The following is an 18,559-nucleotide window of genomic DNA, read 5'->3' as shown; positions in this document are numbered from 1 at the left end:
TGTGAAACCTCTATGCAGGTCAAGACAGAACAGTTAGAACTGGACATGGAACAGTGGACTGGTTTAAAATTGGGAAAGGAGTACATCAAGGCTGCATATTGTCACCCTGCTTATTTAACTTATATGTAGAGTACATCATGAGAAATGCCAGGCTGGATGAAGCACAAGCAGGAATCAAGATTGCCAGGAGAAATATCAATAACCTCAGAGATGCAGATGACACCACCTTTATGGCAGAAAGCAAAGAGGAACTAAAGAGCCTCTTGATGAAGGTGAAATAGTAGAGTGAAAAAGCTGGTTTAAAACTCAGCTCAAAAAACAAAGATCATGCTATCTAGTCCCATCACTTCATGGCAAATAGATGAAGGAAAAATGGAAACAGTAACAGATTTTATTTACTTGGGCTCCAAACTCTCTGCAGATGGTGACTGCAGCCATGAAATTGAAAGATGCTTACTCCTGGAAGAAAAGCTATGACTAACCCAGGTTCAGTCCTTGGGTCGGGAAGATCCTCTGCAGAAGGGAATGGCAATCCCCTCCACTATTCTTGCTTAGAGAGCTACAGTTTGTGTGGTGGCAGAGAGTTGGACATGACTGATTGACTAACACTAACACACACCTAGATAGTGTATTAAAAAGCAGAGTCATTCCTTTGCCGACAAAGGTCTGTTTAGTCAGTTGCAATACTTATCTTAATATTTATCAGTAGGTTCTCACCTAGATTAAAAATGATTAAGCTAGTTCACTGTTCACATAATGTACAGTATGTCTCATTAAAAATATTTACATTTGTCTTTTTCTGCATTTGATGGCTTCATTAGTAATGAATAATATTTATTAAAGAATTTCTAGTTCTGTAAGTATGTATGTCATAAAAAAGACTTGTCTCATAAGTTTCAGATATCCTTGCTTTTGTACTCTAAGGAGAGGAAACGTTGAGAAATTTGGATGTTGAGACAAAAAGGAACTGATAAAACCTGGGATTGGAAAGAAAGAAATAGCTCCTTTTGACTTATACATCTTCTCTTTGGAGTGGCTATAATTCTAATAATTGTGCTTCCAGGAAATGAGCGGCTTATATTCTCCTGTCAGTGAGGATAGCACAGTGCCTCAATTTGAAGCTCCTTCTCCATCACACAGGTACAAAGCTTGAAACCAGTAATTGCTTTGGATTTATGTTATAAAGTGCAGATATGGTCTTAGTCCTTGGTAGCCTTTTCCATGTGATGAACACAACTCCTGAGAAATTGCTTTTGGTCATGATGTAGAAATGAGATTCAGATTGCCCATCCGTTTCCTTTATGCTTTAAATTTCATGCCAGGGACAGTTAGTAGAATATTATAATACTATGAATTCAGTAATGAATTAAAAGTTTGGTGGATTTCTCAAAATAATGATAGCTTTGAATATATTGTAAATTAAAATCAGATGACATTAAAAATCTATAATTTGAGAAAATGAAATGGTAATATTAGTTAAACTAATACCTTTGACTTTGCCACTATCCTGTTGAATTAGGTAGATCTGTTTGTTTAGACATCTCTGCTAGTTTCTTTATAACTCCCCATTATTAATTTAATTATGTCTTCCCTTCTGTATTCTCTATAGAGCAGGAATTGCATATATCTTGCTCATGACTGTTTCCCTAGATTTTAAGTACTGGTAGTGACTGGCCTCCTTCAGTATGTTTTTGTGAAATATGGTGAATGTCTATGGTCTCTATGTAAATTTAAAGTTCTATTGATGAAATATCTACTACCTAACATTTGAATTTGAACTTTTTTGTTGTGTTCAGAGCAAGAGAAATTTTACATGTTTCTAATCCCTTGCTAATCCATTCACGATTGTCGTCCAACAGAAGCTTTTTAGACAGATAGTTTTAGTATAACACATGGATTTTCAAGCAGTCCAGTGACAGTACAGGAGATTACACTAACTTTACAGCCAGTGCCAGATCAGGAAAGCCATTTTACATCTAGTTTGGGATGATATGTGGGGAAGAGACACAAAGAATATTCTGGTAAAATAACATTCCTGGTGTGTTTAATATATTTCATTAACCGTTTTATAGAGAATCTGCATGAGTGCTGAGTGATTCTGGGGTCACTTTACCTGTGTAATTCAGCTTGTTTTTGTCCATATTTTATTTTCTTTAAAATACTTGGGAATGATTCAGTCTGTGGGATATTATCTTTAGCTTAGCATTCACTTCCTGACATATGGGGGATCTGTGTAAATGGAATATTTATTATGTGAGTGCATCCAGGCAAATAAAAGTTGTCATATCACAATGTCTTCTCTAATAAACTGATAATTCTCATTATCATATCACTCTGTCATATCACTTTATTTCTTTCTATCTGTTGTGGCCAGGTCTTTGTTACCATGTGAGCTACCAGGGAAGCCCCTGGTCTTTGTTAATCTCTCACTGATCTTCGTTAATCTCTCACTGGTGACTTTTAATAACATATTAACAATATAGTATTATGTTCATTTAACTGGCTTTTTAAAATTTAATGCCTCTGATGCACTGGGCACTGTTTTAAGTGTTGAATGTAGCTGGAGAGTCCCTCCCTTTATGGAACTTCCGTTTGGGTGTGTGTGTGTGTGTGTATGTGTTGGCTGTGTTGGGTGTGTGTGTGTGTGTGTGTTGGCTGTGTGTGTGTATATGTCTGTAGGTTGAGGGAGATGCTAAATAAGAAAAAATATAATATTTGTATATGACGTATAAGTAGTATCCTAGGAAAGAAGCATTGGAGAAGGCAGTGGCACCCCACTCCAGTACTCTTGCCTGGAGAATCCCAGGGACGGGGGAGCCTGGTGGGCTGCCATCTATGGGGTCGCACAGAGTCGGGCACAACTGAAGTGACTTAGCAGCAGCAGCAGCAGGAAGGCAGTTAGATATATTAGAAAGCTGACACATGAATGAAGAGAAGAGAAGAGATAATAAAAAGTCACAGGGTAGTTTTGAGTAGGGTCTTTTTAGATTATAAAATACTTACAGGGGTTCACATGTAGAGGATAGAGATGAGACTTTCTGTCTCTCCCAATCCCCTGCAGTTGGAAGCTAGGAGGAATGTTAGGAATATTGCAAGAATCCATAAAGAGGAAATGGTGGACTTTTTATTGGATTTTATAGGATTTTATTGGTGGAAGAGAAGAGAAGTGGTTGTATAATAAAGTGGCCAGTCTCATGAGAGATGTAGGAATTCATGATGTCTGTGAAAACTTTGTTGAATTACTAAAATCGTATGGAACACTATTGTCAGATGATGTGGTCAGTTAGACTGGTTCAGTTGAAGATGGAAAAACAGGCAAACATGATATTTTCTTCAAAAGAGTGTTTTGATTTTTTCTTAAAATACATTCTTTATCACAAGAGTTGAGAGAGACACTTGGGAAAATGATGCTAGCTTTGAATATTCTTAGGAAATGACCCTTAAGATTAAGATGTGGAATTAAACATGGGAAGAATGTTATGCTGTCAATATTGAAGTCTGTTTTATTTTCAAGAAATAGTATATAGTTGAAACATAATCCCCCCCATAATTATTATCATCCTTCTATAAATACCACATTTTGTTCTTATTCCTCATTGTCATGTTTTGGTCTCTTTTTAAGAGGTTTACTTTAAAAAAGAGTTTTTGTGGATTCATTCATTTTTTTGTGGATTCAGGGTAAATCCCTTACATTGATTTTGGGTTTATGGTGAGGGTTATGTGCTTATTGTGAAGAGAAACAGAAGACATATAATTATTGATATTATACCTCCCTCCCCAGGAATTTGTCTTCTGTATACCATAATTGGCTGTAATTATCATATCCTGTCTGTTCTCTTCCAGCTACCTTGTTTAGACCCCAAGTATCTCATAAAGTCATGCAATAGTCCTTTAACTATACTCCTACAGTGTATTGTGAGGAATCTCATCATGTTACTTTCCTTAAAATCATTCAGTGACTTTCCATTGTATTTAAATTGACTTAGATCGTTTTTGTATGGCCTTCCAGAATCCCCTTTACCTTGCCTACTATTTTTGTGCTTTAGCATTGAATTTAACTCCCCAAATGGGGTATTAGGGTAACTTTACTTATATATTATTTTTTTTGCTGAGAAACTCCTCTGTTCCTCTCTTAAGTAGCTACCCACCCTCTAGCCATCCCCAAGAATCCAGCCAAGGATGAGCTTTATTCTTTTTTGATACACCAGTTCCCTTAGAAAATGAAGTGGAGGAAGGAAGTGCAAGATAGAATTAACTACCAGTTTTTAAAACATTTTCTGTTTACTTTGTTCCTGTTCTATACTATGTGTTCTAGTTTGGGTAGATTTCCCATTCTGTACTATAATCCTGTTAATACTGGGGTTTTCTTACACTCCCACATTTTTATATGAGCATTTATACATAATAGAACTTAAAATAGGTTTTTGAGTAAATGTATGTGTCACCTAGAATGTAGTTTAATTTTCATAGCTTGTGAGAACTTGATTGAAGCATGACCTTTAGTATACTTAATAAGTAAACTAATCAATCTCAAAAAAAAAAAAACACTCAGGCTTCATTGGGGTAAGTGAAGTTGGAGGTGAGTATGTGATTATCTCCTTAATAAAATCAGTTTAAATTTAGTAGAACTTTTAAGCCTTCATTCATTGCAAATTTTTCTTATTAGAATTAGTTCAAACCTGAAGATTGCTGCTTTTAGGGCATTTTTAGTTCTTTAGATTCTAAGGAAGGAAGTCTTCACAATTCAGAGGATAAACTATAGCTTATACTTCTTTGTTACGTGGCTCTTTGTATTAAATTATGAGTAAATTAGAGAGTGATAGGCAAGCACAGTCCTTTTTAGCTTTTGCCAAATGACTTTTTTTTTTTTTTAATCTGAGAGTATGAAACATTTTAGTCAAATCTTCTTCTCAACAATGACAGTGACAATTTGGTTTAGATTAAAATATTCTTAGACTGAAAAAACCTAAAAGTCTAAAGTTTAGATTTTAGTCTTCCTCAAAGCCATTTATTGCCAGTGGTTTTGCTTGTAATTTTTAAAATGCATCTCATTGACGTGATTTCTGTCTTAGAAATAATTGTCTCATAATTGCTTCATTCTTTGTCTTTAAATCAAGCATTTCAGAACAGTTATTTATTATTCGCTAACCTCTGGTTTTAGAACTCCAAAGAACCTGGTTTAAAGATAATGTATTAGTTGAAGCTTCTGTGTTTGCTTAGAGATGAATATGCTTTAATATGACCCAGATAGTTACTAGAGTTAAATTTGCAGGATAACTCTTGATTTCTTGTGGTAAAGTAGTAAATAAATACCAAAGAAATAGTAAATGAGATTCGTCTTGAATCTCTGATCTTTCAAATGCTTTTGCTGGTAATAGACTTGCTATTGATCATATTTAATTCATTTTTTAAAGACACATTCGTAAGTTTAAATTGTGAATTGCTTATATAAGTTTTCTGTGGTATAGAACAGGGTTATTTATAAATAAAATTTATAGGTAAGACTTTTATATAAGACACTTTTGCTTTTATTTCACTACTCTAATTAGATATATTTGAGACTTAAACTTTCATTTGTCTGTCATTTTTGACAAAGGTCCAGATAAATCAAAATGAAGGGAAAAGCAAGGGGTCACTTTAGGGATGCTAGAATTATTTAACTATTATTAAGAATATTCTTACATCCGTGTATGTATATATATATAGATATACACACACAGACACACACACTAGTGGGTCAGTACCTTGTGAATTTGTAAATTTTATAATTTGATTGAATAAACTGATAAAGTTCAAGGAATTTGGTATTATGTAATGGCTCCTGGACTAGGATAAGAAATTACTCTTTAACTCACACAGAACTCTATGCAGTTATGCTTACCCCAGTGACACCCTGCCTTCTCCAGGGTCTTAAAAAAGAAAAATGTGTGTGGTGGGAAAGGGTGGATGGTGGTTATAATGGCTCTTTGGTGTAATGAATGAAAGTGATCTCATCTTCTATTTTACTGCATATTGGGTCTTTGGCTGGATGATGACCCACAACCAGAGTAGTATCAATGGCTTCTTCACATAATAATGCTTACACTTTTGGTATTTTTTGGCAATTATTATTGGTTCAACTGCTTTATTTTACTTGGGATGCTAACTTTTTAAAATTGTATTTACTTTAATTTTTATTTATTTATTTATTTTGGCTGTGCCACACAGCCTGTGAGATATAAATAGTTCCCCAGATAGGTTTGAACCTGGGCCCTTGGCAGTGAATGCATGGATTCCTAACCACTAAACTGCCGGGGAGTTCCCCAAGAAAACTTTTTATTAAAATGTAGGAGTTAAAATGTTTTTATGGTCAAGTCTAACTCTATGCCTTACAGATTGGCTGCTAATTTATTATATATTTTAAACAAATCTTCTACATAAATCTAGAGGTTTCTTTTAATTTTTTATATTTCTTCTTATTTTTCCTTTTTTCTTAAAAAAAATTTTTTTTTCTTTTACGAACCCTTGTTTTGAGGGCTGATTTTCAACAGATCACAGCTAGGGAGCTCCTGTGCTATATACGAAAGCCTGACCCAAAAGCAGGTCGTCTCTGGATGGTTTAGCACCAGGGTTCCCATGAACATGTGGTGCGTGACACGTGAGGGGGCGGCAGCTTTTCCAGCTGCATCTAAAGAGTTTTTAACGTAACATTTCCGTTTATCCAGGAGGAGAATTCTACAATATAGAAAATTCTCCATACACAGCCTGACGCTATTTTCTGTATCTTCAAAGTTAGATGGTTATGAACAGATCTTAAGAAATCTCTGCTACACTTGGCGTTTACTGTTGTAATTACTAAGGATTGCATGCGTTAACTCTGGCCTGTAACATGCAGAGGAGTTGAACTTGATGCCATAGGCAATGGAGGGCATTGAAGAATCTTAAGGAATTTTCAACTTGAACAAAGAAATGGAAAACACAGAAAGCAAATTTCCTTGGCACTAATGTAAAAGATACTCTTCATACATCTGCAGTCTCATTGACTGCAGATTCTTAGGCACTCAGCTTTCTTTATTGTACAACTTTCACATCCATACAAGATTACTAGAAAAACCATAGCTCTGACTAGACGGACCTTTGTTGGCAAAGTAGTGTCTCTGCTTTTTAATATGCTCTCTAGGTTGGTCATAGCTTTTCTTCCAAGGAGCAAGCATCTTTTAAAAAATTCATGGCTGCAGTCACCATCTGCAGTGATTTTGGAGCCTCAAAAAATAAAGTCTGACACTGTTTCCCCATCTATTTCCCATGAAGTGACGGGACCAGATGCCATGATCTTTGTTTTCTGAATGTTGAGCTTTAAGCCAACTTTTTCACTCTCCTCTTTCACTTTCATCAAGAGGCTTTTTAGTTCCTCTTCACCTTCTGCCATAAGGGTGGTATCATCTGCATATCTGAGGTTATTGATATTTCTCCCAGCAATCTTGATTCCAGCTTGTGCTTGCTTCTTCCAGCCCAGTGTTTCTCATGATGTACTCTGCATAGAAGTTAAATAAGCAGGGTGACAATATACAGCGTTGACGTACTCCTTTTCCTATTTGGAACCAGTCTGTTGTTCCTTGTCCAGTTCTAACTGTTGCTTCCTGACCTGCATACAGATTTCTCAAGGGGCAGGTCAGGTGGTCTGGTATTCCCATCTCTTGAATAATTTCCCACAGTTTATTGTGATCCACACAGTCAGAGGCTTTGGCATAGTCAATAAAGCAAAAACAGATGTTTTTCTGGAACTCTCTTCCTTTTCCATAATCCAGCAAATGTTGGCAATTTGATCTCCAGTTCTTCTGCTTTTCCTAAAACCAGCTTGAACATCTGGAAGTTCACGGTTCACGTATTGCTGAAGCCTGGCTTGGAGAATTTTAAGCATTACTTTACTAGCATGTGAGATGAGTGAAACTGTGTGGTAGTTTGAGAATTCTTTCGCAGTGTCTTTCTTTGAGATTGGAATGAAAACTGACCTTTTCCAGTCCTGTGGCCACTGCTGAGTTTTCCAAATTTGCTGATGTATTGCTTGCAGCACTTTCACAGTGTCATCTTTCAGAATTTGAAATAGCTCAACTGGTATTCCATCACCTCCACTAACTTTGTTCCTAGTGATACTTCCAAATTTACTGGCATACTGAGTGCAGCGCTTTAACAGCATCATCTTTTAGGATTTGAAATAACTCAGGTAAAATTTCATCACCTCCACTAAAATAGTAAAAAATAACAACAACCTGAAAATATGGAAGTCAGCAATTGCTTCAGTAAATGTTAAATAAATAATCTGAAACTATTTCAAATAAATTATGAAAATAAATCCATCAAACTGTGGCAGGAGCAAGAAGAAAATTTTGAAGTAGATCTGACAGACAGAATGCCAGAACAACTTTGGACGGAGGTTCATGACATTGCCAAAAGGCAAAATGGTTGTCTGAGGAGACCATACAAACAGCTGAGAAAAGAAGAGAAGCGAAAGGCAAAGGAGAAAAGCTTTGTTCATAGTTATACTTCCTAAGGTCCACTTGACTTCACACTCTGGGATGTCTGGCTCTAGGTGAGTGATCACACCATCATGGTTATCTGGGTCATTAAGATCCTTTTTGTATAGTTCTTCTGTATAGTCTTGCCACCTTTTCCCAATAGCTTCTGCTTCTGTTAGGTCCATGCTGTTTTGCATGAAATGTTCCCTTGGTATCTCTCGTTTTCTTGAACAGATCTCTAGTCTTTCCCATTCTATTGTTTTCCTCTATTTCTTTGCGTTGATCGCTTAAGAAGGCTTTCTTATCTCTCCTTGCTATTCTTTGGAACTCTGCATTCAGATGGGTATTCTTTCCTTTTCTCCTTTGACTTTAGCTTCTCTTCTTTTCTCATCTATTTGTAACGCCTTGCCAGACAACCATTTTGCCGTTCTGCATTTCTTTTTCTTGGGGATGGTTTTGATCACCTCCTCCTGTACAATGTCATGACCTCTGTCCATATTCTGGCATTCTGTCTATCATATCTGCTTTGAAATTTTCTTCTTGTTTTTGCCATAGTTTGATGGATTTATTTTTATAATTTATTCAAAATAGTTTCAGATTATTTATTTAACATTAATTGAAGTAATTGCTGACTTTCCACTTTTAGGTTGCTGTTTTTTAACTTTTCTCTTTAAACTGTGTCTGTGAAGTGGGTTGGAATAGTCTAGGATTTCTTCACTCTTTGTAGAATATTTATATGCCTTGATTCAGTGTAGATTCTAGAACCTGACTGCATGGTTTTGCATTCTAACTCTCCTGTTTTCTAACTTTTTAACTTGAGCCAAATGTGGCTTTGTTTCCTCATTTGAGAAATGGGAATGATAATAGCTACCTGTGTTATGAAGTTTAAATTATTTGATCAGTGCCTAGAGCATGGTGAATACTTACTCAGTTCAGTTCAATCGCTCAGTTGTGTCCGACTCTTTGTGACCCAATGAATCGCAGCATGCCAGGCCTCCCTGTCCATCACCAACTCCCAGCGTTCACCCAAACTCATGTGCATCGAGTCGGTGATACCGTCCAACCATCTCCTCCTCCTCTGGCCCCCAATCCCTCCCAGCATCAGAGTCTTTTCCAGTGAGTCAACTTCTCTTATGAGGTGGCCAAAGTTTTGGAGTTTCAGCTTTAGCATCAGTCCTTCCAGTGAACACCCGGGACTGGTTTCCTTTAGGATGGACTGGTTGGATCTCCTTGCAGTCCAAGGGACTCTCAGGAGTCTTCTCCAACACCACAGTTCAAAAGCATCAATTCTTCGGCGCTCAGCCTTCTTCACAGTCCAACTCTCATATCCATATATGACCACTGGAAAATCCATAGCCTTGACTAAACAGACTTTTGTTGGCAAAGTAATGTCTCTGCTTTTGAATATGCTATCTAGGTTGGTCTTAACTTTCCTTCCAAGGAGTAAGCGTCTTTTAATTTCATGGCTGCATTCACCGTCTGCAGTGATTTTGGAGCCCCCAGAAATAAAGTCTGACACTGTTTCCACTATTTCCCCATCTATTTCCCATGAAGTGATGGGACCAGATGCCATGATCTTCGTTTTCTGAATGTTGAGCTTTAAGCCAACTTTTTCACTCTCCTCTTTCACTTTCATCAAGAGGCTTTTGAGTTCCTCTTCACCTTCTGCCATAAGGATGGTGTTGTCTGCATATCTGAGGTTATTGATATTTCTCCCGGCAATCTTGATTCCAGCTTGTGCTTGCTTCTTCCAACCCAGCGTTTCTCATGATGTACTCTGCATAGAAGTTAAATAAGCAGGGTGACAATATACAGCATTGACGTACTCCTTTTCCTATTTGAAACCAGTCTGTTGTTCCATGTCCAGTTCTAATTGTTGCTTCCTGACCTGCATACAGATTTCTCAAGAGGCAGGTCAGGTGGTCTGGTATTCCCATCTCTTTCAGAATTTTCCACAGTTTATTGTGATCCACACAGTCAAAGGCTTTGACATAGTCAATAAAGCAGAAATAAATGTTTTTCTGGAACTCTCTTGCTTTTTCAATAATCCAGCGAATGTTGGCAATTTGATCTCTGGTTCCTCTGCCTTTCCTAAAACCAGCTTGTGAGCATCTGGAAGTTCACGGTTCATGTATTACTGAAGCCTGGCTTGGAGAATTTTAAGCATTACTTTACTAGCATGTGAGATGAGTGCAGTTGTGCGGTAGTTTGAGAATTCTTTCGCATTGCCTTTCTTTGAGATTGGAATGAAAACTGACCTTTTCCAGTCCTGTGGCCACTGCTGAGTTTTCCAAATTTGCTGGCATATTGAGTGCAGCACTTTCATAGCATCATCTTTTAGGATTTGAAATAGCTCCACTGGAGTTCCATCACCTCCCCTAGCTTTGTTTGTAGTGATGCTTTCTAAGGCCCACTTGACTTCACATTCCAGGATGTCTGGCTCTAGGTGAGTGATCACACCGTAATGATTATCTTGGTCATGAAGATCTTTTTTGTACAGTTCTTCTGTGTATTCTTGCCATCTCTTCTTAATATCTTCTGCTTCTGTTAGGTCCATACCATTTATGTCCTTTATTGAGCCCATCTTTGCATGAAATGTTCCCTTGGTATCTCTAATTTTCTTGAAGAGATCTCTAGTCTTTCCCATTCTGTTGTTTTCCTCTATTTCTTTGCATTGATTGCTGAGGAAGGCTTTCTTATCTCTCCTTGCTATTCTTTGGAACTCTGCATTCAAATGGGAATATCTTTTCTTTTCCCCTTTGCTTTTCACTTCTCTTCTTTTCACAGCTATTTGTAAGACCTCCTCAGACAGCCATTTTGCTTTTTTGCATTTCTTTTCCATGGAGATGGTCTTGATCCCTGTCTCCTGTACAATGTCACAAACTTCCATCCATAGTTCAACAGGTACTCTATCTATCAGATCTAGTCCCTTGAATCTATTTCTCACTGCCACTGTATAATCATAAGGGATTTGAAATATTGTTGTTTTTATCATCATCTGTAGATTGTGGCTAACTTGGAGGTAAGAAGCAGAATTGTACCAGAATCAAGAGGAACCAGCCCAGTCAATGCTTTCTAATATTATCATCTAATCACGTTTACTTTATACACACATACACACACACACACATTTAAAAAGCAAAATTAAAGGGATTTATTTCTTCAGATTGCTTGTTGCAGTTTTGCATGCGTTAATACATTTTTCTTAGTGAATAAAATTAAGATCTAATAGAAACTAAATATCAAATTCTGCAGTGATTGTTACTGACATATCACTTAAACCCTGTAATTTCAATTCTTTCTGATGAGTACTATTATTTTTTTTCACTTTGTTCATTTATGTTTGGCTGTGTTAGGCCTTCAGTGCTCGGTGGGCTTTCCTCTGCTTGCAGCGAGTGGGGGCTCCTCTCTGGCTGTGGCGTGTGGGCTTCTCACTGCACGGCTTCTCTTCTTGCAGAGCATGGGCTCTGGGGCACATGGATTTCAGTAACTGTGGCACAGGGGCCCAGTCGCTGTGGTTCCTGGGCTCTAGAGCAAGGCTTAGTATCTGTGGCACATGGACCTAGTTTTCTTTGCTCCTGGATCAGGGGTTGAACCTGTGTCTCCTGCATTGGCAGACTGATTCTTTACCTCTGAGACACCAGGGAAACCCTGATCAGTACTAGTTTTAGGCATGTATTTGAAATGTAGTGTTTTTCACTATGCACACTTAAGATATCAGTATCATGTTCCAGCTTGCAATCAAAGAAGTCTGAATTACATTCCCATAAAATATTATCTAGAAAAAGTTCTGTTCTATCATCCTCTAAATGTGAAGCTTCATAATTTCATTAATGTTTATACAAATAGGGGATTGGGTTTCATCAGTGGAAGGAGCACAGATTTTAAATACCTGGCATCTCCTCATTTTTAGCCGTATTAGTCCCTGTGTAGAGTATTCTGAAAATAGCATGTGCTCTTGTCGTATCAGTTCATGACCCTGTTCAAGGAAAGTAGGCATTGGTTATATTTCACCAGAGAAAATTAATTACCAGATCCTGTTAATTCTTTAATTTGTGGTGTAGATGCTTTGAGGGTCTTGTAAGTGAGTCTTATTATAAGAATGGTTAAGAACACAACCAATGAGTGTCTATTATTATGTGTTGGAGTACTGTGAGAACAGTTCCTTCTGATTTATTAAATTTTTGAAAACATAAGTTCGAATGTTATTGACAAATTTTATTAATAGAATAAAATTTATTGACTACCCATCATTTTTTGGCATTGTCCTGAGGAATATTAACACAATAAATCTTACACCTTTCTGAAATATCTTGCTCACTTAATAGATGGAGAAGGTAGAGGCCAAATAATATCAATAGCTGCCCAGTCATTTAGCTGCTAACAGGTGAAATTCATATTCACTCTGAACTCTTTAAGAGTGCCTCTTAATTATAACTTTTGTGATTATTGGACTAAAGTGAATAATGACTTTATATATTTATGTAAAGAGATATACTGAAATTAGTGCTCTCAATTGCTTTAATTTCATTAAGGTGGACAAATATAGACATTTCCATAGTAGAAAGAGGAAAGAATTTTTTAAAATGTAGGTAGCTGTTGATCTATCATTGTTGATGTATATGTTAATGCCATTTTCAGATGTTAGTAGTCCTTATAGGCTAATTTATTTAAAGATGGGAGGGGAAGAAGAATGAAGTGAAAAGATAGATATGGTAAGGTAGAACTCTTAGGAAGAAAAGGTAGTCTGTACTTAAAAAGGGTTTACTAAGGTAAGTAGGAGAATGCAGAGAATATAATCAAATAGAAACAACCAATAGAGAAAGCAAATTATTAGAAAAGACTCTGATGCTGGGAGGGATTAGGGGCAGGAGGAGAAGGGGACGACAGAGGATGAGATGGCTGGATGGCATCACTGACTCAGTGGACGTGAATCTGAGTGAACTCCAGGAGCTGGTGATGGACAGGGAGGCCTGGTGTGGTGCAGTTCATGGTGTCGCAAAGAGTTGGACACAACTGAGCAACTGAACTGAGAGCAGAGGAAATTAGAATATAGATTTTGGATTATAAAAGAAAGATTATTGGTATTCTACCATTTTTATTCCATTCCTTTGATAGTTTTCTTTCACAAGAGATGATTACATTGCTTTTAGAGCTTGAAGTGACTGTAGATGGAGCTACTTGCTCCACTCATCTCATTTTGCAGATAAGGAAACTGAGTGAGTGTGAGGGTTTGTCCAAGGGCACATAGCTCTAGTGTCATGACAGGATCTGTTCATCACAGCTTTTGATCTCGTACTTGTGCTCTTTTTACAGTATTCTGAGTACTCTTTTCCTTAGAGTTCAAACAACTTAAATGAAAATGAAACAGCTATCTGAAAATGAAGTTGTAGCAAATACTTTGATTGTGTTATGCCTGTCTTGTGATTATTCCCTATTGACATTTTTTCAAGATGGATATATTTAAGGTGGTGGGATGAAGGGGTAGATTATTTCCTAAATTTTTAATTTATGGAATACATATTTATTTGACTTACGAATTATTGACAGTAAATATTGGATTTATATATGATATAGTTTAGATTTACTTTTTCTGTTGCTAAAAAGAATGTAAAAACTGAAATCACATTTTTTTTTCTTCATTTTGCAGTAGTATTATTGATTCCACAGAATACAGCCAACCTCCAGGTTTCAGTGGCAGTTCTCAGGTAAATGATGTATCTAACAATCTGTTCTAGTGGTGCCATAAATCTTATCACCTGAGTTGTAAAATCACAGATGAGTCCTATCCTAGAGACAGCTGTTTGGTGTGCTCTAGCATTGATTAGGGCTTGAATAGCTCTGGTAAATAATCAGCTGTATATCTGTTCATTACTGATTGAGTTAAAATTTTTTTTTTAGCATGCTAGCAACATTAGGCCTTGAGAGGAAGGAAATAGTGGAAGAGCAAATTATGAGTAATCAGGACATTGTTTCCCTTGGAGATAAGACAGTTATAGTTTATTGATGGATTGCCTATTACTCTGTTGAAACATGAAGCTTTTTTCTGGAAGGTAAACTACAGGCTTTATTAAAATCAACTCTGGCTTCTCCTTTAATTAATTGTATGATTATTTTGATTTTTACTCTCTTCACCTCTGACTTGGGGATGCTGGTATTTGTCAAGTCTAATTTTGAGGCCAGACTGTGTTTTTTTTAACTTTTCACATTGAAATAACTTCTGACTTAGAGAAAAGTTACAAGAATGTTAAAAATAATTCCTTTATATTCTATATGCAGGTAATCCAGGTGTTCACATTTGATCATATTTGCTTTATCATTCTCATTCTGTCTCTCTTTTACATATATGCACATAAAATTTTTTCTTTGGATTGTTCAAGTAAGGTACAGACATAATGTTCCTTTATCTATGTACTTCAATTTGTGTTTCTTTAAAAACAAAAATATTATCCTGTATAATCACAGGATAATTTTAAAATTCAAGAAGTTAACATTGATGTGCTTTATATAATTCCTATATCTTATTCAGATTTTTAAAATTGTTCTTACAGTTATCCTTTACCTCCTTTGTTCCATAAAAGAAAAAATGAAGGCATTTAAGTAAGGCTTGTCTTTTTGTGTATTCATTTTTTGTGATAGCGCAGTTATTTTTATCAGAGTGGAAAAAAATCTTCCATATCATACAGCTTTTATTTGTGTTTCTCTTTTCCCACTGCTTAGATGACTGCCTCTATGACTGTTATGATTAGATTGTGTAACTCCTCTGCATATCCTGTGTTATCTTCAATCCTGTGTTATCTGTGTTACCTTCAATTGTGTGCTTGGATTTGGCAAGTTTCTATCTCTGCCTGAACAGCCACGAATGCACTAGATCTAGGTGTCTTTGTAAGACATAATGAGATATATCAGCAGAAAATTTTTTTAAGTTTTATTTATTTTATTTTTTGACTGTGGTGGGTCTTTGTTGCTGCACACAGGCTTTCTCTAGCTGTGGTGAGCAGGGGCTACTCTTCATTGCAGTGTGTGGGCTTCTCATTCTCTCTCTCATTTTAATATTTATTTATTTGGCTGTGTCGGGGCTTTGTGTCATGTGGAGTCTTCTGTCATGGTGCACGGATTTTCTAGCTGCAGTACACAGACTTAGTTGCCAACTGGCCTGTGGGTTCTTAGTTCCCCAACCAGGGAGTGAACTCATGTCTCTTGTGCACAAATTTCTCTAGTTGCAGCATGTGGACTTAGTTGCCCTGTGGCCTGTGGGCTTTTAGTTCCCCAACCAAGTATGGAACCCATGTCCCCTGCATTGCAAGGAGAGTTCTTAACCACTGGACCACCGGGGAAGTCCCTCAGGAGAAATTTTTAAGAATTGAATGGAAACATCTTTAAGAACTTGAAGAGGGAAAGCAGAATCTGGAAACAGGCTTGGCATTCATAGCTGGGCCTTGATGTTCTCCTCTCAAACATAATCTCACAGAACATCCACATCGGACACAGTCACTCTGGGACTAGGAAGAAATGAAACAAAAATCAAGATCAGTTCATAAACTTACCTGAGCACATTTAAAAAATCACTATGCAAAATATGTAAAATACCAAACACACCTGTATCCTGACTAATACAAGCAGTTGCTGCATCTCTGCTAATTGTGGCTTTTATCTCACTGTAGTTTTCTGTTTGCCCAGGTACGATTTATCAAGATACCCAGTTACAGGATTATCCCCCTTCTTGACAGTATCCAATCCAGAGCAAAGCCTTACTTCCTTGAACCCTGCCCCAAATCACTTAACATGAGCCTGTATCCTATAACTGTATCCTAATATGTAACATCTTCCTACCTTAACCCATAGTATGCTGTATTCTTCATTGCAATGAGGAGTAATAAAACTTGTTCAGCTACAGGTGTATTCCTATTGGTCTTTGGTTGCAGGGCTTTGACAAATTCTACATAGAGGAACAAGGAAAGCCTTTTTCCTATTGCCATTTATAGGACGTTGATTTGGAATTTCTAGCAAATTCCGTGAGTTAGAAATCGTAGAAACTGAATCTAGGTGGGGAAAAAAAAAGACATTCAGAATAGTGTTTTTGTCTGTGTGTGGTTTTTTTTTCATTTTTTAATTTTTACTCTTTGCATGTAATAAAGGAGACTTAGTTTGAGATGGTACAATAAGCCTGTGGTCTCTCCAACCTCCACCCACTAGAAATCCCATTGACATATAGCTGTCCTCATACAGAAAACTTAAAAAGAATTTATAGACAATAAAAAGAATACTTAAGAAGTCTGCCTAACGTGAGTCACCATGTGCAGAGTAAAGGAGCGCTTTTGGTGAAGTCATCTGGGTCTCCCAGGAGACTCCAACCTTAGCATCTGCTGGAGGAGGGGGAAGTTGAGGAGGAAAACCTGCTAGGGCTTCTGGGACAGGAACTAATACGACATATTGTGCCGAAGTCCTTACCCTTCGTTTCTAGGAACATTCTTTATAAAACACAGACTTAAAACAAAGTGACATAAAAATAATTGAAAACAAAGGAGTAGATGAGGATAAGCCTGGCAAATGTAAGAATGGTAAGGAAGATGACAAAAACAATGGCAAAGTAAAGTACAGATCAAAATAGAATTCAAGGAAAAAATCATTAGAAGACAGATACATGTTTTCACATAATAAAAGGTATAATCCCACAAGCTAGTAGTAATTTGTATGGTATAATATAAAGGATAGGTATTTATATAAAGCAAAACTTTATTAGAAATTTTTAAAAAATGATTGAAACTTAAGCATGGTAGGAGACTTTTAAAGTATACTCATCTCTCAGTATCTATGAGGGATTGGTTCCAGGAGCTGTGGCAGATGCCAAGGTCCGAAGATGCTCAGGTTTCTTATATGAATTGTGGTGTGTTCGCATACAACCTCTGCAGCACATCCTCCTGTATACTTTGTCATCTCTATGATGACTTACAATAACTAGTATTACATAAATGCTATATAAAAAAATTTAAATACAATGTGAATACTAACTATGTAAGTAGTTGCCAGTGCAGCTGCAAATTCATTTTGTGTTTTGAAATTTTCCGGAATTTCTTTTGGTGGGGGTGGATATTTTCTGTCTGTGTGATTAAATTTGTATTTATAGAACCTGTGGATATGGAAGGCCTACTGTATAGCTCAAGAAATAATTAAAGTAGTAATATTAGTACTTAGGTAACATTTATTTTCCACCTACTGTGCATTGCATGTACATTGCTCAGTGTGATTTACAAGCATTAACTACTTTAATTCTTAGAACTTGAGATACATACTATAATTATTATTTTCTATTTTACTAAGGAGGAAACTAGGGCAAAGAAGTTAAGATATTCTAACGCAGGCATTATGGCTTCAGGACCTTTGCTTTTAAATATTAACTTATAATGCCAACAGTTTTTTTTTTTTTTTCAATGCTTTCTAATTACAGACACTAAGATAGGCTTGGGTTATTGAACAAAAACAAGGCAGACAAAAATTCCTGCTGTAACCCAGCTTTCAGTCTGCTGCTGCTGCTGCTGCTGCTAAGTCTCTTCAGTCGTGTCCAACTCTGTGCAACCCCATAGATGGCAGCCCACCAGGTTCCACCGTCCCTGGGATTTTCCAGGCAAGAACACTGGAGTGGGTTGCCATTTCCTTCTCCAATGCATGAAAGTGAAAAGTGAAAAGTGAAAGTGAAGTTGCTCAGTCGTGTCCGACTCTTCACGACCCCATGGACTGCAGCCTACCAGGCTTCTCTGTCCATGGGCTTTTCCAGGCAAGAGTACTGAAGTGGGGTGTCATTGCCTTCTCCAGCTTTCAGTCTAGTTGGAGATATACTAATAGTAATAAAGATAGGTTATCTTTGACAAAGAGGAGGTAAAGGAGCAAGCTATGTGAATATCTCTGGGCAGATCTAAGCTGAGTGAAAGAAAGGAAGTACATAAGCCCTGCACTAGAAGCCTGCCTGACATAGCCCAGATATCTGTTATGACTGGAGAGGAATGAGCAAGGGGGAGAAAAATAGAAATGAGGTAAGAAATGTAAGTGACAGAAGCCACTTAGTG

At 36.9% G+C, this 18,559-nt stretch overlaps 1 protein-coding gene across 3 annotated transcripts in view; it reads left to right on the top strand.

The window, feature by feature from the left end:
* RFWD2 (ring finger and WD repeat domain 2) overlaps positions 1–18,559 on the top strand; it is a 230,128-nt gene that overhangs the window by 74,547 nt on the left and 137,022 nt on the right. For all 3 annotated transcript variants that reach the window (XM_018060630.1, XM_018060631.1, XM_018060629.1), the window contains 2 exons: positions 1,064–1,140; positions 14,146–14,203. In XM_018060630.1, the coding sequence (XP_017916119.1) occupies positions 1,064–1,140; positions 14,146–14,203 (135 nt within the window). The remainder of the gene's footprint in view (positions 1–1,063; positions 1,141–14,145; positions 14,204–18,559) is intronic.

This window comes from Capra hircus, chromosome 16 (assembly GCF_001704415.2).
Source record: "Capra hircus breed San Clemente chromosome 16, ASM170441v1, whole genome shotgun sequence".
Classification (NCBI taxonomy): Eukaryota; Metazoa; Chordata; class Mammalia; order Artiodactyla; family Bovidae; genus Capra; species Capra hircus.
The sequence above is the reverse complement of the archived record's forward strand: the minus strand, read 5'-3'. Positions and strand labels throughout refer to the sequence as shown.